The following is a 23,341-nucleotide window of genomic DNA, read 5'->3' on the forward strand; positions in this document are numbered from 1 at the left end:
TTGCCCATACAGGGATGGGAGTATGGATCGAGTTGACATAGGGCAGGTGAATATTATGGGCAAATTACATAATGATATTAAATACAAAAAAATCTTACTAATTAATAATAGTCAAGAGAAATAGCACATATGTGACAAGTATGCACGGTACCAAATTTTACATATTTTCTCATTCAGTCCTCACAACAGCAATCCTATGAGGGAGGTACTGTTATTTTCCCAGGCTTTTACAAGGGGAGACTGACACATAAAGAAGAGGGGAAACAAGCCCAAATTCACGTAACTAGTGAAGTAGCAGAGCTAAATTTAGACCCAGGCAGAGCTTAAAATTTAAGAGTCCTTGCTTTTTGCCCTGGTAGGTGTTACTCCAGGTTAGAGCACAGGCCCGTGCACCAAAGGATCTGTGTTCAACTCCCTTTAAGGGCACCTACTTGGGTTGTGGGTTCGATCCCCAGCCCCTGTCGGTGCACAAGCGGGAGGCAACCAATCAATGTGTCTCTCTCACATTGATGATTGATGTTTCTCTCCCTCCCTCCTTTCCTCCCACCCTCCCTCCCTCCCCCCCACTCTCCCTTGTTCTCTCTCTCAAAAGAAAAAAAGAGTCCTTGCTTTTAAATTGTACAACAAACTGCTTTTAATATCTAAATTGGAATTGAGGTAGCATTTGGCAACAAGCTAATGATTTAAAGTTATTTCTAAGATTTATGCTAAATTGTGGTAAAAAGTCAATTGGATGCCAATACCTCTCTTGAAGGAATCATACCACTCCCAAATTAAAAGCCAAGCCTCCGTTTCTATTGGGAGAATACTCAAAGTGAGTGACATGCCTTCAGCGCACCTGGGTGTAAGTGGTGAACTGGCGAACACAGTCCTGCCCTATTGGAGTTCACAGTTGCTGCCTGAAAAACACAGACTATTAAGTTCTGAGCAGGCCACCGAGAGCTTTCTGAACATTCTTGGTCTCTAGAGAGGTAACTGTTTCCTAGGAACTTGCTCAACCATTTAAGTTCCTGTTTTTATATCTGTGCCCATGGGAATAGCTAACCTCAAGTTCTCTGCTAACATAGGCCAAGCACTGCTTCAAATCTCTCTGAAACCCTTCGCCAACGTCATTTATTCATTCTGACTGCTAAATTCCCCCACTAACTCCGAGAAGACCCCTGAATTGGGAGCTGCCTTACAGCCAGACAGATTGGTTTATGGTCCTACAAAGTTAAGCGTGATATACATGTGTTGGGGGAAAATGGAGATGTGCATTAAGAAGAAACATTACCTTTTGATCCGGGCAGGAAAGCATACATAATCTCTTCTAGAGCTTGTGAAAGACTTCATTTTACACATAAAATTGTGTGGAATTGCCCTGTACTGCACTGAACATGGTTTTTGAAAATAACCAGCCTCGAAACAAGCTGCTGTACGCTAGTGAGGGCCTCCAGCCACAGAGAATGAAATGTAAGCAGATGTAATCTGTGTAAAGTTACGGGAACAAACACACACTCTTGTTGACACAGTACCTGTATGGGACGAATCCTAAACCCTACAATGGTATGTCATTAGGAACAGAGTCAAAAATGGGTGCGGTACTCCTGAACGAAATATGAAACTGAAGGACCTGACAGGGCATAGACATTTTTAAATTACATGTGTTTTTTAATTGTGTAAAGGGTTTTTCTCTTTTGTGCAATATAAAACTCTCTCTTCACAGCCTTGAGTAAAAACCCATACCTGGTGAGTATGGGGAAGCAACCAAAATTTTAAAACATCTTCTAAAACTAAACCAAAGTGGGGTTTTAGCTATTTGAGAATTTACCTAATCTGAGTATTTGACCAAAAGCATCACTTTGGACCTGGTTAGTTCTATAAAAGTACATAAAGCTTTGCTGAGAATTTTAAGACAAAATAAGACTTTGGGTATATAAGAAGAGAAATTGTGAGATTTACGATGCATAATACAGCTTCCAGTTTAAAGTGCCCTGCTAGTCAAGCACAATAAGTAAGTCACATATAAAAAATTTAAAGGAACGATCTCCTGCACATTATGGGGAAATTGTTGGCATCTTATGATGGGTCATCTAACCCTTGTTATTAAATGACAGCAATCATTAAAATGCCAAACATATTTTGACAGAATTCACTTTATAAAATGTCAGCAAGTCTGTGTTTTTATTAGTTTGCTCCAAATCAATTTAGAAATTTCAATAGAATGCTTGTAAGTATTCCCCAAGCAATGTCCATTCCTGACTTTCTGCACACACACAAATATTACAAATTAATCAGATTTTCAGATTTCTGCATAATGGCTTTGCACATTTATTGCTTAATCCTGTTATAAAATGCCATTATGATTGACACATCACAGTGGAGATAGAAGTCAATTGAATAATATGTAGCAGTCAATTTTATTTGTAGCTTAATGTGCTGAAGTATTTTTCCCCACATTTCCATTATTTATAAGTCTGCCCCTTTGGAGAATATATAGAAGAATTTGTTTTAAATGAGCCAATAATACCTTCTTTAAAATTTATAAGTGTGACAGAGTCATATCTTTTTTTTTTCTTGGTCATCCATGACATGCCAGTAAACAGAGTTGTCTTCCACTTGTATTCATAGGACAAATTTCTGGACAGAGAGTCTTGTTAAGGGTGGCATGGAATTGGATTTCAACCACCAACAAAAGAAAAGCTACCAACTAAAATCCTTCAAAGTTTGCTGCTAGCTCTATTTGTTTATTTACTCATGTATTTATTGTACTGCCACTGTCTTACCTGCTATATGGTTTGTCCTGAAAAAAAAAAAGCACGTAAGCCCACACAGAGAAGCAATAATGTTTAAGAAGGCTCAAAAGTGCTGCTGTTTTGGCGGCATTTCCTTTTTCATGCTTTGGTGTCCAACAGGATTTCAGCAAAGGAAGTAAGTTGTGTTCTATGCTTGGAGGTCGTGTGGGGTTCTCATTGCTTCAGTTAGCACCCAGGAAGTTTGCTTAAAGAGACCCATATTCTTTTTTTTAGGACATCATGTAAGGTGACATTGAAAAAGACTTTGTTTCTAGGAAAACACACTTGTGAGATTCATTGTCTGACGATGTATGGAGAAGGGCGGACGTGTATGAAGTCATATTAAGGGGCAGTGTAATTGTACTTGGTCATGTCTGAGACCACACTGTCTCTGGCTTTGGAGAATCAGATTAGCTGTCGCCCACCTATGCATAAGGCATGGAGGCATGGAACAGACTGACATACCTCGGTGTGGGGTTTGGGGGGATGAGAAGAGATAAACCAAAGACTTATATACTTATATGCATAGCCCACGGACACAGGCAATAGGGGGGTGAAGACCTGGGGTGGGTCGGTAGGGGCTGGGAGGAGGGGGGTAAAGGAAAGTAAAGAGGGAGACATTTGTAATGCTATCAACAATAAAAAATATATTTAAATTTTTAAAAAGGGTACAGTTTCCCACACAATCGATGCCTTGGTGTACCCTATGCAAACTGATGTGTAACACAAGCCCATTAGCACCACTGTTGATAGTGTCACTCTCCCTGCGGTCATAGCTTGCTACCTCCTGGAATGACTTGGGCCATCCTGAATGGTCCTTAGGAAAATGTATGTAGACAGGCGATGTGAGTGCTGGAGCTTTGATAACCCACTCTGGCAAGTCATCTGTGCCTGAATGTTATGGGATGTCTCAGGAAGAGGGGTCTTGTGCAGTTCCCAGGCTGGCTTGTGTATTAAAGGAGCACTTCTCTTTTGGATTCCAGGGGCCAGAGGAAACCCAGCACTATCAGACCCAGGCACTCCTGACCACCCCCAGGCCAGTCAGACCCACCCCCCATTCCCGGTTGGGCCACAGGTCAGTATCTCTCAACTGCTTTCCATTAGGCTGTATATAGAATGATTTAACTACATAAAGAACCAAATAAATAATAATGAGTTCAATCCAATTAACTCCAACAGAGAAAAGACGGTGATTAATATTTGTATGGGAAGCTGTATGACTACATTATTTATTAAATACCATCAAGAAAAAGTGAGTTGGCAGAACTTTTCTCTTTTTTACAGGAAATGTTCGTTTTAATCATTTGGAATCCTGTTTTCTTTTTCTTCTTAAGACCCACTACAACTGTGCTGTTAGTTACTGTGCAGTTTTCTAGAAAGTAAAATTTTAATGACTGGAGTGTGAAGAAAATTAAGTTATTTCAACCTTACTACAGCCATTTTTGCAACATAAGACATAACTTAATATAAAAAAGTTAATGCAATTTTAATGCAAGTTCAGCTTATTGGGTTTGACAATACTGTACATCACATACAGCCCTGCATTAATAAAGAAATACATTCATTATTTTTTAAAGTCTAATATTTGTGGGGTTTTTTGCAGCCTGTGGTTACATGGAGAACATGGAGATGTAGAACACAATTATAAAAGGCTGGGCTTTTTTTTTTTTTTTTACCTCTGTTATTTAGTGTGAAGTTTTCCGAGTTCACCCCAATTTATGGAAAAAGAAGCTGATCTTCGAGCCTTTCTCTCTCTTTTTTTTCTGTTATTTTTTGTTCCTAGAAATTTATCACTTTCAGTACTTTGAGGGCTCACCAGTTCAAGGCTTGAAAACCCAAGTTTAGAACATGGGTTGTCTTGACTTTCTTGCTCCAGTGCCACCAAGTTCCCTGATAGCCTCAAATCCCACTGTCCGTGTTGGAGCACAAGGGCGGGAGGACAGAAAGCCAGGGAGATGTCTACTCTCTTATGAAAGCCGGAGAAAGTTCAGTGGGAATCGTAGGAACCAGCCTTTTCTGGCCATGCCCCTTCTGATTTCATGCTTAGCTTAGGGCCGTGGTCGGCAAACTGTGGCTCGCGAGCCACGTGCGGCTCTTTGACCCCTTGAGTGTGGCTCTTCCACAAAATACCACGGCCTGGGTGAGTCTATTTTGAAGAAGTGGTGTTAGAAGTTTAAGTTTAAAAAATTTGGCTCTCAAAAGAAATTTCAATCGTTGTACTGTTGATATTTGGCTCTGTTGACTAATGAGTTTGCCGACCACTGGCTTAGGGCATTGTGTATGTGTGTGGGTGGGTGAGTGTGTGTGTGTGTGTGTACATACCAAGGGTAACAAACTCTAAGGCTTCCAGGTTTTATATAAGAAGCATGGCAGCCCGAGACAGAGAGAAGTGGTGAACACCATGACAAGCTAAAGAGTGCATGCCCTGCTTTAAGCCAGCAAATTCGATTTAAAAAACAGTACAGGCCAAAACCCCCAAATGTGTATCCTGTATACAGTCTGAGGACCACCAGTCTGCCTCCCCTCTTATCTTGAATTACGATGGTCAGTGATATAACATCAGCAATTTGAGAACCAGCTTATAACTTTGTATTTATTTCTAAAAAATATGTTTATGTTTGTGCTTTACCTTTTCTCTTTTTTTAAGGCACAGTTAATCTATGTGAATGTAATAAGTCTAGCAAATATATTAGGAGCTTGGCCCACAGAGTCTAGAGCTGCAGTTCTAAAACAAGGCTGCATGGAGTCCCAGGGCTTCTTCAGAGGGCTCCTCAGACGCAGCCCTGAGGGAAGACTAAAGGAAATGGCAGAGAGTGGGCTCAACCATGCCCCCCCTCATTCTGCAAAAAGTAGCCCCACTTTTCTAAATCTCCTCCATGAATTAAGAAGGAGTGATGAGAAAGGGGTGCAATGTGGGCTCTGGAGCAGCCTTCTGGCCTTGAGCTCCCCACCACCCCCACTAGATGTGGGCTTTGGGGCAAGTTACTAACCTCTCTGTATCTCAGTGGTAGGGCAACAGAGTTAATACACATACATCAGCCTAGAATAGTGCCTGGCTATTACATATTGGGGTTTGTACTACGCCCATATTGAATTACCCTTTACTTTATAGAATAATGCTACATTAAAAACAAAGTTGAAACCTCTCAATACGAGTTTTGCATTGGTTTGTCTAGAGAAAAAAAGGACATGATGTTATGTCTCCCCAAGTTCCCAAAGGGGTGCAATGGAAGTCCTGGACCACAGACTCTAAGATCAATGGCCCCTCGGGTCATCTGGCCCAGCCAGGGCAGGAATCCTTCCCACATCATTCTGGGGGGGAGCCCTCGCCCAGCTCAAGTGTGTCTAGTGCCCAAAGTACATCCCTGTGAGGCTGCCTCTCCATGTCACACAATGGCTATTGGCTAAATAGTGGACATAAACATGTATTTTTAATGTTGTTTTAGCTGGGCAATGAATGCTAGAGTGATAACAAAGGAAATATTTAAAACATTTTAAAATTTATCCACATTAAACATTTTTGTTTTTCTATATTTCTTGTTAGATCTTGTCAAATTTTTCATTTTAACAATGATTTCATTATCATTTGCTTAATTATTTTTCATTTTACTTCATGTATTCTTATAAACTTTCTCTATTTTTAAAAAGGTATCATAATGATTCATTTTAAAGACTAGGTGATATCTTATCAAGCTTAGTACTGTAACAAACTACTTTCAGCATTTATGTATTTTAAAATGTAATGCATACTTTTATGCATTTCTTTTTTTCTGTTTGAATTATATCTTCAGCCTATATCCTAGGAGTATATTCTGAGTCAAAAGGGGATGAATATTTTTGCAGCTCTTGATATGGATCTCCAAATTGTTTTCCAAAAGGCTTATGACAGGGTACATGTCTTAAATCTACATAATGGTGTTACTACAGACTTACCAGCACAGAGTAAATCTTTTATTGTTTTTTCAGAGTAAATCTTTTACATTACTTTCGCTAATTTAATAGATGAGAATAGTATTTTGTTGCTATTTTTGAACAACAACAACAAAAATTCACTGACCCCAATGAATTCTTTCTGGAACAACACAGAATAAATTAACAGAGTTTCAAATATATAAGGGTAGGATCAAATGAAACTTCATTGGGATAATATATAAGTGTAAAGTATTACTTTTAAAGGTGTTTGAACTCCTTAGAGGATGTTAGAACCAAATGGAATTTTCCAAAAATATAAATAAAATGTGATTTCCTTTTTTTTTTTTTCCTATCAGTCAACCTTCCCCACCCCACCCCCCCCCCCCCCCCCCCGGACCAGAGCATGTTTCTTCACTACTTGTTCAGGAACCTTTTGACCCCACATAAGTAAAAGAAAAAAATGATCTAAAAGCCCATGCTGTGGTTCCACTGGAAAGTGAGCTAGGATTATGTTTCCTTGCAGCCACTTCTGACGGCACAGCAGTTAGCCTCAGCTGTCGCTGGTGTGATGCCAGGGGGCACACCCGCCCTGAACCAGCCTATCCTCATCCCCTTCAACATGGCCGGACAGCTAGGAGGGCAACAAGGACTCGTCCTCACACTGCCTACTGCGAATCTCACCAACATCCAAGGGCTGGTAGCAGCAGCTGCAGCTGGAGGCATTATGACCCTGCCATTGCAAAATCTACAAGGTAACCCATTGTGTCTGTGTGCCACGTAGGGCTCCATCCACGGGCCAGTGTTCATTGCAGTGGGCAAGTTCTCTGAATATTGAATGTGGTTCAGAGCTCCTTCTACCATACAGGATATAGGAGGCTTTTGTAGGGAGCAAAGTATCAAGTTGTCTTGTGAGTCCTTAGCTTGCTCAAGCCCTGGGTTTTGTCAGTTCTCATTTCCTACGATTAATTTCAGGTCCTCTGGAAGCATTTATGAGCTATCATTGCATGACATAAAAAATTTACATGCAAAATTATTATGTTGTTATTTGAAGACTTGAATTATGATCTCATGAGTTCTTCAATTTGGTCATCTTCAAAGAAAGGTTAGACATGACTGCTTTGTGTAGGAGGTGGTTGGAACATCTCAACAAGGTATCGTTTGGAATAATTAGTTTAATTATTATTTGGTTACTAAGTATATTTTAGTTATAATTATTAAACAGAATTATATTATTTAAGATAATAGTTTATAATAAGAAAAGTAGACTTTGAATATTGAGTCTTTCTGTTGCATGAGCATATAGCAAAAGTTGGACTCTAACTTTACTCAGAAAGGGTATTATTCTTGTTAGTATGAAGATTTTGACTTTTATTTAAAAGATTTGATAACACTAACTGATAAATTGACTTACAAATGAATTCTAAAGAAGAAAAACTTGATTAGGATGCTTAACAAAGAGAAAACATTTATTTTGGACTAGTCAAAGATATTTGTTTTCTCTATTGATATAAATGTTAACGACTAAATTTTTTTCCTGCAGAGTGAGAGTTTGGTTGGGTAAGTTTTTAGAACAACAATATGAAGTACTTTTTTGTTTGATCAAATGTTAGGGCTCCTTATAACCTATTAAATTGGTCAGAGCATCAGTCCACAGATAGACCAAGAAAAAGACCAAGTAAAAACTGGTTAACTCTTGACCCAAATTTCTTTACACACTATTATGTTCTAATATCCCATCCACTGTTGCCACTTCTTGACTTTTACTTTAATGTTTAAAACAAAGTCTTTCTTATACCATTAAATTGTGCCAAGAAAGCTGCCATTCATAAATCATGCATGCCCAGGACACATTAATGCACAAACTTTGCTTGTTTCAAATTTGAGAGTGCCTGGGAAGCTAGGATCTCAAGATTAAGCAAATAAGGCAGGAATAAACAAGGTGAAAGCAACAGCAGCAAAGTGTAGGGAGAAGCTTTTTAATGTAGGTGGATGATGAAATCTTAATGAAGAAATAGCCATTATCTAAATGCAACCTTCCATTTGGAACATTGGCGCTTATGGGAATATTGGATATTATAAATAAACATAAGCTTGTGGAGCTTGTAGGACATGGATTAATCCTGCTTGGTAAAAATGAACACCAAAATCAGAGTCCAAAAAAACAGGCTTGTTATATCTTTATTACAGTTTGGTATTCTTAAGGCTTTATTACTTTGTTATTTTAAGGGTTCAGAATTAGCAACTGGTCCAGTATGAACTTCCATCAAGATGTTCCTTTTCTCTCTCTCTCTCTCAATATCAAATTTAGTATTAGCTTATAGTTTGGAATTTGGTTCTTTTTGGCATCTTTGGTTTCAGAAAATGATCCCAAGGTCCTCATTAAGTGCTGTAAGTTCAGTAAGAGCACTAGCTCTTTTTATCCCTTGGTGCTGCTCACATAATTTCCCTATGGCCTCATCTTCAGAAGTGTATTGGAGTTGATGGTCAAGCTGGTCTGGGAGCTTTTTCAAAATTCATTTGGCAACTCCAACTATCTCTGATCTTCCCATTCAAGAACGAGATGCACTCCTGTCTCATCGATGATGGGATCTTCCTGTAAGGAAACAGATGGGAGTAGGGAGATAAAAATCTTGCAGAATTTTAGGGATAGCCCTGTATCCCTGCCTCAGTGGTCGTGGAATGAGATTTGGGGATTAGACAATCCAGTGAACCAATGGGCTTCAAGCTGTATCATTCTCCCCTCTGAGCAGGTAGATGCTGATCTCCATGTCCAGAGTGACTAAAACCTGTCTCCTCTGCCTGCTCCTCCTCTTGCCTGTCCTGTACTGTGTTGGTTGACTTTTGACTAACCCATCATTTTGGTCCACTCATGTCCCATTTTGTCTCCTTAGAGTACATGCATCTTTCCAAATCATGTATCTTTAGGAAATCTCCAGTGCTATACTTATCTCCACGATTATCTAAAATTCCCCACAACTCAAGTTCCGGTTGGACCGAGTCTTTCCATTCCAGGCTACCTCATCAGTCACTGGCCAAACTAGAGGTTGACTGTCCCGTGTTGAAGTGTCCACCTGTAATGAGAAGGGTGTGGGAGGGGAAGCCTGGATGATGTGGCATGGAACACGGGCAACATGTTTAAGAAACATGTTAGGGCCTCCCTCATCAATGGAAGGGGCTCTGAACACTGAGATTACTGTATAGACCTGTAAGGACCTCCTATGGGCATGAACTGAGACTGAGACTAACCCTTAACTCAAAGACATGTCAAAGGTGGGGTCTAGGTTCTGAATATTTTAAGGGAAGCTGGTTGGAGTTCTGACTTGAATTCAAGCCCCAAAATGCCCCAAACTCAGATAAGACCTAGGAATGAAGTAGATGAAGTTCATGTTGTCTCCCATCTTACTTCTGAGAACCTTTTCCCTTTCTATGTACCTCCCACTATCACTACTTTGTATCCTTTGTCTACTGTGTGCTCATGGGGATTTGGTATTAGGTGACTGTCAGCAAACCCACACCTGTGAAATAAGACTAATAATGACAATAAACCTCAGATAAAGAAAATGACTAAGTGTTCTCTGTCACATACTTTATAAACTTCTTTAAAAAGCAGTGTCTTCCATTTTACTTATTACTTTGAAACACAGAGAGCTGTACTAAAAATGTAATTTTCATTTGTCCTAGTATGGAAACTAGATGATTATTTAATGTGATAAAATAAAGTCCTCAGTGTAGAACTCATGCAAATGTGTTGGATTTTTTGTGTTGTTTTTTTATTTATTTTTTTTATTATTAGAGGAGAACATGTAGATAAATATAGCCTCAGTACAAGTGACCACAAGTAGCAAAGGGGTTAGTGGGACAGCAAAGGTAGGTCTACATTTAGGATAGATGATTCAGGGTAGTGACTTATTCTCATCTCACAGGCCAGGTGGGATAACCCACTAATCACTAAGGGCCACATAAATGGAGAATATAAATGTGCTACCTAGGAGATTTATATCAAACTACGAACATTCCAGTTAACTCTGCATAACATTTAAATTAATTACCATAAAGTATATTAGAAAGTGCTGCTTACCTTAGAAAATGGAAAAGCAAGTTAAAACTCAAGGCCAAGGATGGTTTCTCCTACCCTTAGCATTGGCATGAAACTTGACCTGGATTTCTGTGAGTTTCCAAATTAAAGGCTGTGCCAAGTAAAGTATGTGGGACTAATTTTGAGATTAGGAATTTCATGTGCAAGTTACATAATATTTCCTTTTTGTTTGCTTTGTTGTTGTTTTAACTGAGGTGTTATTTACATACTAGAGGCCCGGTGCACGAAATTCGTGCACAGGGGGGGGGGAGAGGGTCCCTCAGCCCAGCCTGTACCCTCTCCAATCTGGGACCCCTCGAGGGATGTCCAACTGCCCGTTTAGACCTGATCCCAGTGGGATTGAGCCTAAACGGGCAGTCGGACAGCCCTCTCACAATCCAGGACTGCTGGCTCCCAACTGCTCGCCTGCCTGCCTTCCTGATTGCCCCTAACCACTTCTGCCTGACAGCCTAATCACCTACTAACCACTCCCCTGCCAGCCTGATTGATGTCTAACTGCTCCCCTGCCAGCCTATTTGCCCCCAATTTCCCTTCTGTGCCAGCCTGGTTACCCCTAACTGCCCTCCCCTGCAAGCTTGATCGCCCCCAACTGCCCTCCCTTGCAGGCCTGGTCCCTCCCAACTGCCCTCCCCTGCTGGCCTGATCATCCACAATTGCCCTCCCTTGCAGGCCTGGTCCCTCCCAACTGCCCTCCCCTGCTGGTCATCTTGTGGTGGCCATCTTGTGTCCACATGGGGGCAGGATCTTTGACCACATGGGGGCAGCCATCTTGTGTGTTGGAGTGATGGTCAATCTGCATATTACTCTTTTATTAGATAGGATAATTGAAACTTTGTAGCCTTAAGTGGAGGCCAAAGCAGGCCAGGGCTGCAGAAGCTTAGCTTCCTCCATCGCCGGGACAACCCTAGCCCTCTGCTCTCTCCAGCTCCGTGGCTGCCGCCATTTTTGTTGGGATTTATTTATCTTCTATAATTGAAACTTTGTAGCCTTGAGTGGAGGCCTAGGCCAGCCAGGGTGTGTGGAAAGCTTGGCTTCCTCCATCACTGGGGAAACCCAAGCCTCCCTCCTGCTCTCTGTGGCCACAGCCATCTTGGTTGGGTTAATTTGCATACTCTCTCCTGATTGGTTGGTGGGCGTGGCTTGTTGATGTGGCAGAGTGATGGTTAATTTGCATATTACTCTTTTATTAGATAGGATAATAAAATTTATGAATCTTAAGTGCTCAGCTCAATGAGTTTTAATAATTGTGTACACCCTTGCAACCTCCATCCACCTCAGTCAATACATAACACATTTCATTTTCTCCAAAAGGTTCCCTTTTGTCTCTTTGCAGTCAATACCTCCCTCTAATAAGGCAGCTCTGATCTGCTTCCTGTTACTATGCATTAGTTTTGTCTGTTCTAGAACTTCATATAAATGGATCCGTGCAGTATGTATTCTTTCATGTCTGGCTTTTCTTGCTGGACATAATGTCTTTGAGATTCACTCATGTTGTTGTGTAGATCTGCAGTTTCTTTAATTTCTAAGTAGTGTTCCATCATAAGAATATGCCACAGTTTATCCATAGCCATTCCTATGTCCCAGTAGGCAGACTTCCTGCAAGCCCTCTCCCCTGGGGACAGGGAGAGGATCCTCTGGGGAAGATCCTTGGCTGCACTGCTGGGAGACCCTTCCCTGCTCATTATCTTCCCGGGCCACATCTGAAGAAAAAGTTGAGGAATATACCTTTCTTTGGGGGCCAACAGTTGTTTGAAGTTTTCAACAGTTAAAGATTTGTAGCGTCTTTGGGAATCTAGTTCTCTCAGAATCCAAGAATACTTCTGATCCTTTTGCTTTTAGTCAGTTCCATGTGCCAAAGGTTTTTCCAAGACATACATCTTCAGTCTAATTTATGTTGCTTTCTCACTTCTACACCTCTCTCTCTTGCAATTCAGTCAACCTTGATGTGAGGGTTTCTGGCTTCCCTGGTGCTCTTTGAATATACTCCTACCCAGGAACCTTTGCTCAGGCTGTGCCCTCTGCCTGAAGCACTGTTTCCCCAGAAAGCATCAAACCTATCATCATCCTTGTACCCCATCCCCAGTAGTTCTGTTCCCTCAAACATTAAAAATAACGGGTGAGTACAAAACTACTAATAAAATGAAAGCTAGGAAACTCCTCATGGAAATGAGAAACTCAAGTTGTCCCATTAAAGAAAGTGTTAATGGCTCTGTTTCTCAGAAGCAGATGCTAACACTAAAATAAAGATTTCAAATGTACACAATTTGATCCCAATTGTTTAAAAGAAGCCCCTCCCCCACACACCACAGAAATATGAAAAGAGAAATAGTATATACAATGAAGTGTTACTTGTGGACTCTAGACAGTGAGATGTTATGGGTGATTGCTTTCCTTCTTAAAGATTCTACACGAATAAGTATTATTTGAAAATCAAAATACTTTGTATTCATTCAGGTGAAAGATCATATCCAAAACGTCATTACTAGCATTGATAACGTTGTCTATGGGTCTGTTGTCTTGACCTTCTAACCACCTTTGTAAGAAAGCATCTCTCAACTCAAAGTGGATTAATTCTCAAATTAAAAACAATACAACCACAAAGCATCTCTATACATTCATTATGTATGAGCAACATTTAATATTAATACAATTGCCTTTAAATGCCTTGACTTTATTGACCACAGGAGAAATTGTTGGCGGGGAGTGGATGGGGGTGGGAATGTGGACTGATCATGCTGGTATCATTCTTAAAGAGGAAAACAAGTAGGCGACCATGTGCGATGCTGTTTCTTGTGATTTACTTTTGTGCTCGTCTCATGATGCCCACGCTCAGAACGTCGCATTCCCAGGGGCATCGTGACTGTGCGGGCAGAGGTCTAATATCAGCCTCAGCAAGGATAAAGGACAATGCAGTGCCTGCCACAGAAATGAGGAGAACGGGCTCTGGCTTTTAGCATGCAATGATTTCTCAACCTCTGGTTCGTGGCTTGCGCACAGAGTCCAATATTAAAAATACTTAGTACGTGAATTCATATTTGCACTGTTATTCAGAGGAGCTCCACATGACATGCCATCCAGTAATGCCAAATCCACCATAAAGAAGTTAGGAAAAGCTGTTGCCATGTGTCTTACTTTGGCAGTTTTTTAAACCTCCGTATGTCTGAAGCTTCAGACTTTTTATTTAAAGTACCAGGAGAGCCTGCTCCCCAGTACATTATCCTTGCAGCAGGCGTTGCTGAGGCACTGGGGCATAGATTAAACCAGAAGCACATGAATGAGGAGTATGACTACTATACTGGGTAAGAAAAGATACTGTCAATGGAATAAAGCATTGTCAAAGGATAATGGTTTCCAGCTGCCACATAAATGTCAACGCAAAGCCAAAGCATTTATTTTCAAAGCAAAAGGCAGGGGAGTAATGTGATCCCTGGTTTGCACATAATAAGACTGTAAATCCATCAGGGCTCTTGATGACATCTAGCAACGTGAATACACTCGGAGGTGCCATCAGGATTGGATTCCAAGACGAGTTCCTTTCAAGATGGCAGCCCTGGGGAGGCCCTGATGCCCGAAAGGGAAGGCTGCACGTGTTTCTCAGTCTCACTCCATTGTCACGGACGAGAGGAAATTGGGACTATTTTTTCAGATTTTCTCTGGAACCAGTTACAGGGTGCTTCTGTATGGGCAGGAAGTGGGGAGGTTCTGAAAATAGGGAAATTAGAGATGGTCCCCACTTCCCCTCTGCCCCGTGTTTAGAGAATAGAGGAATAATGCTCCCCAAGAAAGTCCTGCCTTCGCTCTCTTTTTAAAAGTGTTCTACACATGTTTATTTTTAAATTTATTTTTCCATCACTTTTTATCCCCTCTATGTCCTCTCCCACTGCCTCCCATCCCGCCCACCCCTGCAATCACCACACTGTTGTCCATGTCATGAGGTCTCTCTCTCTCTCTCTCTCTCTCTCTCTCTCTCTCTCTCTCTCTATTTCTCTCTCTCTCTCTCTCTCTCTCTCTCTCTTTTTTCTCAATCCATCCACTCCTCCCCACCCTTCCAGAGCAATCTGACTGCTCTCTATCTATAAGTCTGTCTCTATTTTGCTTGGTAGTTCGGTTTGATCATTAAATTCCACATATGAGTGAATCATATGGTGCTTGTCTTTCTCTGATTGGCTTATTTCACATAATGTTCTCAGGTCCATCTGTGTCACAAAGGATAAGATTTTCTTCCTTTTTACAGCCACATAGTATTCCAGTTTTTTTTTAATCCACTCATCTACTGATGGACACTTGGGCTATTTCCAGCTCTTGGCTATTATAAATAATGCGGCAATGAACATGAGGGTCCATATACTTTTTGGAATTAGTGTTTCAGGTTTCTTCAGGTCAATTCCCAGAAGAGAAATAATGGGTCATCAGGCAGTTCCATTTGTAATCTTTTGAGGTAACTCCATAGTGCTTCCCACAGTCCTGCCTTCTCTTATGTATGCACTTACTGCAGGGCAGATTCCCAGTGAGAAATCACAGCTACTATTCCTCAGCCCTCTCTAGGAAAAGCTAAGCCTCCTTTCTCCCCATGAACTGTGCACAAATACTTACTAAGCATCTGCTATTTGCCAGGTGCGTAGTAGGCATTCCTTCCTAGTTAGGGAGGGGGATTTTGCAGCAACCAGGAAAGAAAGGATGCTGGTGTCACTGATGAAAGGCAGAGGACTCGTTTAGGAGGCATAAACAAGGTGGGTTTGGTAGGATTTGGTGATGGATTAAATTTAGAATGATAAGAGGAAAGAGAGGGAGATTGCTAATTCAGTTTGACATGTTAGTTCAAGTTTCCTATAGAAAATTTCAATGGATCTGAAGCTGAAAAAAATCAAGAAGTAGAAATATAATCATGTTATTTAGAGATATTATTTTTCATAAATACCAGAGGAAACAGAAAAAAAAAGTAAAAAGAAAGAAAGTGATTGCTTCTGGGAATTGGAAAAATAATAAAAGGAAGTACACAGCAAGGAAAAAAAAAGAAAATTTCAATGGAAATACATGGATCTAGAATTCAGGATGGGATTTGGTGCTGGAGATCCTGAAACCATCAACATAAATGACCATAGCCAGGGAGGGGAGAGACCTCTGGGGAGAAGAGAGTAGGGAAGGAACACAACAGTTCAAACCACTGGCAGAGGAAGATGCAGGCCCAGTGGAGACTGAGAAAGAGCTCCCAACATGTATGTCTGCTCTGCACCGGGTTGGGCGGGGGCCCCTGTGCTTCCCTGGGTTTACTTCTCCTTCATTGGACATCATCTGCACATTCTCGATGGAACTTCTGATTGTCACTTACCCTTACACAGCCAGAGTGCAATTAGAAGAAGCCAGAAAATAAGAACTGTCAGTTTGGTTTTTATCTTCTAAAGACATGCCAAGTTTCATGTATAAAGCGCTATTTTAAGAGCTGTACATAAAAGCTTCAGCAGTGTTTGCTCTTTTTCTGAAAAGCAACTCAATTGTTTAAATCTATTATTTAGAAATGTAGCTGTAGCCTTAAAATTTCAAAATGAAAATGTTTGAGGCGTTTTTTTTTGTTTTTTTCTTTTTCTTCCTTCTTTTTAAAACACTTTGGTTCATGCCGACTATAGCTACACAGGGCATTGTGATGCTTGGTGCTAAAGAAGAGGATGTCTGTGCTTGAGAAAATTGCAGTTTAGATAATATAGTTTTAATTTTTGGAAATGGTTTATCTTGGAAAATTATGTCTTACTGTAAGCAAAAGTAACCTCTGAAAACCTTTTGTTACCACATTAACCTTTTCCTTTGGCGTAGTGTCATCTTCATCTCCCAAATTATGTTCATCAGCTGAGCTCACCAAGTTTAAATAAACAAAAATAAACAAACAGAGAAAAAGAACTTGGTATGTTTGCCATTTGTCACTGGATTAAGATTAGCACACAGGTGCAGGTGCATTAATACACTCTTAGGCATCTCCGTTCCCCTGTGTGCCATTATTTTAGAAATTCTTAGCAGAACGCATATATATTCAATATTTGACATAAGATAATTTGAGTTTGCTGTGTTTGGAAAATAACTCACATGGGAGAAAGTTGCATTAAATAAATAATAGAGATAAAATTTATACTTCCATATATTTCAAAGCTAATGTCCCTAACTTACAATGGAATTGTAACATGAAGACACAGTGCTATAATTTGATTGATTTGTTTTGACAGCAGCCAAATAATTGAGAATGAAAGGTGTCAGCACAGATGAAATATTGTATAAGCCATGTTCACAAGGCAAGCCCGGCAGCAGCAGCCACTGGAGCTTTACTTCCTTTGATTCCATATTGGTCCTCACCTCCCGTTTATTATAAAGCCATAAAAGGTGCACTACTTCCCCAATTAGGGAGACTTTTATGGAGAGGCTAGAAATAGAAGTTTGTCAAACAGTTGAGCAATAGACATAGACAAAAGGATCAAATATGGCTATAGTGCACTTGAGCTTAATTATATCAGCCTTTCCCTTTCTTTTGCAAGTTGCTGCTTTCCTTCGTTTTACCTTATTTTGAAGGGATTCTGAATCAGATCCCATTTTCCAGCCCCTTGACAAAAATGGGGCAAAAGAGAGGGGGTGTCCAAATCACCAGCTTTGGGCCCAGATTAGGTGTTTTCCCAACTAAAAACCCAAATGTCTGGCAAGACTAAGATTTGAGGTCTCCAGTTAATATAGAAGCTACTAGTAAGTGATCAGGAGAAGATTAATTAAGGAGAAAGTCTCTGTCCCTCGGTGACCTTTGGGCAGGGTGGTTAATAGCGTGGGCCATGAGTTACACTGACCTGGTTTAATTCCAGCCCTAGAGTATGTTAGCTGTGTAACCTGGGCAAGTCACTCTTGATTTCTGAGCTTTGTTTTCCTCACATATATTGTTTAAATATTATTAACAAGTATTTTAATTCTGCAAAAATGTTTATTGGCATCTCTTTTTTTTATTTTACTTTTCCTCAGATATTTTACAGAGTTGTTTTGAGAACAATGTGAGCTGTATGGAACATGCTAGTGTAGAGGCTGACACTTAGCGAGTGCGCAGTGAATGAGAGCTACTTTTCTTACGTAGAGTTGCAAAGGCCAGTGTGGTAGCCAGGAGCCACATTTGGCTATTGGGCACCAGAAATGTGGCTAGTCCTGCCCTGGCCAGTGTTGCTCAGTGGTCTGAGCATCGGCCTGCACACCAAAGCGTCGCAGGTTCAATTCCCGGTCAAGGGCATGTACCTGGGCTACAGGTTCCATCCCCAGCCCCAGTTGGGGCACAGTGGGAGGCAACCAATTGATGTGTCTCTCTCATATTGATATTTCTCCTCTCTCTCAAGATCTTTTTCCCCCTCCCTCCTTCCCTTCCTTCCACTTTCTCTAAAAGTTCATGGGGAAAAATATCCTCAAGTGAGGATTAACCGAAAAAAGAAAGAAAGAAATGTGGCCAGTCCCATCTGAGATATGCTGTAAACGTAAAATTCACACATATACAAAAAATCTGCTTAATATCTTTATCTTGATAACATGTTGAAATGATATTTTGGGTATATTAGGTCAAACACAATATAGTATTAAAATTAGTTTCACCTGTTTCTTTTATTTTCTTAATATGCATACTAGAAAATTTTAAATTATATATGTGGCTTGCATTATATTTCTATTGGATAACACTGATCTGGCATGGAGGATCTCCATCTCATACACATGTGGCAATGGTTAAAAGCTGTGTTTATTAAAATAAAAATAATTAACTCATATTTGAATTTTGGACCTTCAAATAGAATATCACAAAGCATGCTCTTTGGTCACAAAAATCAGAGAGAATACATTTTTGTGAGTCCTCTGTTATGGTTTAGAAACTGCTTGGGATTTTTATCCACATAGAAAGAAAAAGGATGACAATTTTAAGACCAATTCCCATTGATCAGAATCTAAAATTCTCTTTCCTTTTGAAAAGTTATACCTTATAGTTTCAAATATCGAGGAAAATATATAATAAAATGATCTCAAATTTTAAAATGTTAACATTCTGCCACATTTGCTTAAGATCTTTTATCTTAAAAACATCACATGACCAAGCTTTTACCCATGTCTGCTTTCATGGGGGCAGGGTGGCAGTTAATGGTCTTCTTGTTCTTGATTTCTGATGCCTGAGGATTTCCCTTTCTGTGTGTATATTTAAATTTTTGATATATTTTATCCACAATTTCTATATTAGGTCAATTTAATATTTTGCTATGAAAATCTGTTTACCTTCCTTTTGTCAATTTTTCTAGGTAGGTTGAATCTGGGTAATTAATCCTTAGCATATAGATAATTCCTAATATTTTCAATTATTTTAATTGAATATGGTAGTGTTTTAAGTCAAATGTTTTCTGGAACTTTTATAAATTTGCAAATATCCTTCATGGAAGTATTGGAAATGTTTAGTAAGAAAGCAACAGGCCCACTACAAATATCCTATATAATAAAGAGGTAATATGCAAATTGACTGTCACACCCTCACACAAGATGGCCGCCCCCATGTAGTCACAAGATGGCAGCCACAAAATGGCCGGCAGGGGAGGGCAGGTGTGTGTGACCAGACCAGCAGGGGAGGGCAGTTAGGGGCAACCAGGCTGGCAGGGGAGGGTAGTTGGGGGTGATCGGGCCAGCAGGAGAGGGAAGTTGGGGGCAATCGTGCCGGCAGGGGAGCAGTTAGGCGTCGATCAGGCTTGCAGGGGAGTGGTTAGGGGGTGATCAGGCTGGCAGGCAGAAGAGGTTAGGAGCAATCAGGCAGGCAGGCAGGCAGACGAGCGGTTGGGAGCCAGCAGTCCTGGATTGTGAGAGGGATGTCCCAAATTGGAGAGAGTGCAGGCTGGGCTGAGGGACACGCCCCCGCCCCCCCAGTGCATGAATTTTGTGCAGTGGGCCCTCTAGTATCTAATATTGTGCTCTAGCATTTCCTCTGGGATATTTTTGAGTGGTATTCTTGAGGCCTATTTATGTTTCTTATTAAACAAACCAAATTTTGTGTGGTTGCCCAAGGTTATTCATCTAACCTTTGGTCTTGAAAATAAGTAATTGACAGGAATCATAAATAGGTTAAGAAAGTTTTCAATTTTAGGAAAAAATATAGAATTTAAAAATTTTTAATTTTTAGGTTATTAAATTTCTACTTTTAGGGTATTTTTTAAATTAAATTTTTATTAAATAAAATCGTATTTATTAATTTTTAAATTAAGAATATGGCAATTCTGCATTTTAAAAAATTCTTAATATTTTTATTTTGGGATATTTAAACCATAACAGAGGAGTACAATGAATAACATAAAGAACACTTGTGTACCTACCGTACATTCTATCAAATTCTAACATTTTGCCCTTCTTGCTTTATATTGTTTCTTTAAAAAGTACTATAAATACAGTTGAAGCACTTTTTGTAACACTCCCAGATCCTATTCTTCTCCCTTATTTTTTTATCTTTTTAAAAAATTATGATAAAGTATCATAACATAAAATTTACCACTTTACCCATTTTTCAATGTACAATTTAGTGGCATTAAACACATTTCACATTACCACTCTCATCTGTAGAACTTTTTCATCTTTTACAACTAAAACTCTGTACCCATTAAAAAAATCACTCCCCATCACCCCCTACCCCCAACCCCTGGCAACTAGCAGTCTACTTTTTGTCTCTATGAATTTGACTACTCTAGGAACCTCCTGTATGAGGAATTGTACAATATTTGTCCTTTTGTGACTGGCTTATTTCACTTAACATAGTGTCTTCAAGATTCATTCATATTGTACCATATGTCAGAATTTCCTTCCTTTTTAAGACTGAATAATATTCCATTTATGTATATGCCACATTTTGTTTATCCATTCATCTGTTGATAGATACTCAGATTGCTTTTGCCTTTTGGCTACTGTGAATAATGCTGCCATGAGTATGGGTGTAGAAATAACCTTTATCCTTACCTTCAATTCTTTGGGGTATATACCCAGAAGTGGAATTACTGAGTCATGTGGTAATTTTATACTTAATTGCTTGAAGAATTGCCATATGGTTTTTTTCATAGTGATTGCACCATTTACATGCCCACCAACAATGCACAGAGTTCCAGTTTTCCATTTCCTTGCCAGTACTTATACTCTGTTTTTCGTTGCTTATGTTTTTATCATCGCCATCTTAACAGGAGTGAAGTGGTATCACATTGTGGTTGAAAGAACATTTTTGAGAGACTAATTAATTACCCACTGACTTCTCCTGATATTGCTTAATCATATTTATGTTTGATTCCAAACTTTAAAATAATATTAAGGAGAATGTACACTTTAGAAGTTGATTTATTTCTGCTGTATGCCCTTCAGATGGTAAATATTTTTTATTATTATATTTGTATAATTGCAGTTGGATTTAAATTTTCAGGTATATATAAATGTGTTATATATGCAGATGCTAGCAGTATTTGCCATGAATAAAACCCTGCCATGCAAATGCTCTTTTCCTATTGACTTCCATTTAATTAAAGATTTCACTGGGGGAAAAAATTACCTATAATTTTATATAAAATGAAAAAGTTCCTTGAAGAAATTTTTCAAATAGTGGCCTGCTCAGTGGCAGGCTAACTGTTGAAATTAAACAGAAGTAATGTTTGAAGAGACTCAGGACCTAAACAATAGTTCTCTTTTCCTTTGTAGCATTTTAAAAATATATTTTTATTGATTTGTTAGAGAGAGAGGGCAAGGAGAGGGAGACAGAGAGAGTAACATGGGACGGTTGCCTCCCTCCTATATACCAACCTGGGACCGAACCCACAACCTGGGTATGTGTCCTGACTTGGAATCAAACCAGCAACCTCTTGGTGCACAGGACAATGCTCAACCAATTGAGCCACACCAGCCAGAGCTTCTTTGCAGCATTTTTTCCAGTCTTGAAATTTTCCCTGCCTTTGAGTTCTTTCCCAAATCATACGAATTTCGTCCATGCTTGGTATTGCTTTACTTGCTGCTTCGAATCCTATAAATGTATCTACAATGCTCATGCTTCGGTCTGGTGGGGACCACTCTCTAATAAATTGAAATATGATATTTACTTTTCTAGTAAATGCTGTGCTCTAGTTCTTGTTTTATTCTAGCCTGAGTTTTTATCGTTTAAGCTTCAAGTTATATTTTGGAATATAAATGGATTCTCTCCTTTACCATTTCTTTCCAATCTCATATGCCTAATACATTTATTAGACCTTACTTGTTCATTTTCATATGCAATAGATGGTATTGTTGAAGTCACGTGTGAACTGCACTTAGCAGACCTACGCTTCACCAGCAAGTTTTTTTGCATTTTCATAATGGATACCATCTACGGTATACCCTGACAGAGAACAGAACGCAGGATGCAGTAGGCAGGTCACCTCAAAGAGAAGAGCTGGTGTACAAAAGCCCCCTCGAAAATCATAAAGTCATTTGTGCTCAGAAAACCATCTTACATGCTTTTTTCAGGAGATTAATGGGTGGGTCATAAAATAGGATTAATTTTTAAGCCAAATTCTAGTCAGAAAGTTGTGTTTCCTAGGTAGTAGTGTTCTCTTTTAACTGCAAAGCCTTGCTTTGAGACTATTTGCAGTTCAAAACACTAATGCTATTGCATTTCTTCACTTAAAAAAAAAATAACAAAAGTAGCTACTGAAATTGTTAACCTGTCCAGCATTTCTGCCCAGGTTTATACTCAGTTATATCTTCAGCTAAACTACCCCTTTTATGGGAATAAAAAGGAGTGGTTAGGGCAGAGTACTACTGAGGGTACAATGAGACCCCATAGACTCTCCCCAACACACACATCTTGGAATCACAGAACCTTATCTTATCCTGACCAGTGACTTGAAAATATAGTAATTTATTGGTCACAAGGTTGATAATATTATGAAATGTAAACTAACCAAATAATCACTGCTACTATTTCATAATGATTTTGGGGGTTCATAACTGCCCAACTCTCTCATAAGTTACTGTTTTAATTGGGATATTTTACATTCTCATAACAAAAGCTTAAGATGACCTTTTCCTAGAAAATCTCAGTGTACCGAGGTTGAACTCCTTTTCCCTCACTAAAGAGAAACCCAGATTTCAAAGTGGGTTTCCACATAGCAAAATTTTCATCCACCATATTCACAGAATTATCAGGTATAAGAGAGACTTTATCTAAAATTTGATCTATAATTTGATTTTTAAAACGACACTATATGGCTGTATGCCTGTGTGTGTAATAAATGTGTGGGTTCATTGCTGTACTTTATGCAGGTGTAAAATGTTGCCATATTTGTTTTATCATGACAAATGTTTGAACACATGTGAGTGATTCCATGCCTTGAAAATGCATCTGCATTTCAGGGGGAGAATGGAATGCTTCAGGTCTCAGGCTAGATTTTTAATGTAAAATTAATTCCTTTAAGAGAAAAAATTTTAAAGCACAACATTTTTCTAATGTACATTAAGGATGTTGGAGAAGTTCACTGAAGCATATGCTCTGAGCTTTCAGAAGCAATCTGTAGTCAGGCATTTT

The 23,341-nt window shown here is 39.5% G+C and overlaps 1 protein-coding gene across 1 annotated transcript in view; it reads left to right on the forward strand.

Annotated features, from left to right (window-relative positions):
- The window catches only part of POU6F2 (POU class 6 homeobox 2), a gene marked incomplete at both ends in the record, with an annotated part of 425,667 nt that overhangs the window by 178,710 nt on the left and 223,616 nt on the right, over positions 1-23,341 (forward strand). Inside the window, 2 exons of the mRNA XM_079786518.1 lie at positions 3,758-3,849; positions 7,210-7,438. Coding sequence (XP_079642644.1) covers positions 3,758-3,849; positions 7,210-7,438 — 321 coding nt within the window. The remainder of the gene's footprint in view (positions 1-3,757; positions 3,850-7,209; positions 7,439-23,341) is intronic.

Source organism: Cnephaeus nilssonii (genome assembly GCF_951640355.1).
Source record: "Cnephaeus nilssonii genome assembly, chromosome: 12".
NCBI lineage: Eukaryota > Metazoa > Chordata > Mammalia > Chiroptera > Vespertilionidae > Cnephaeus > Cnephaeus nilssonii.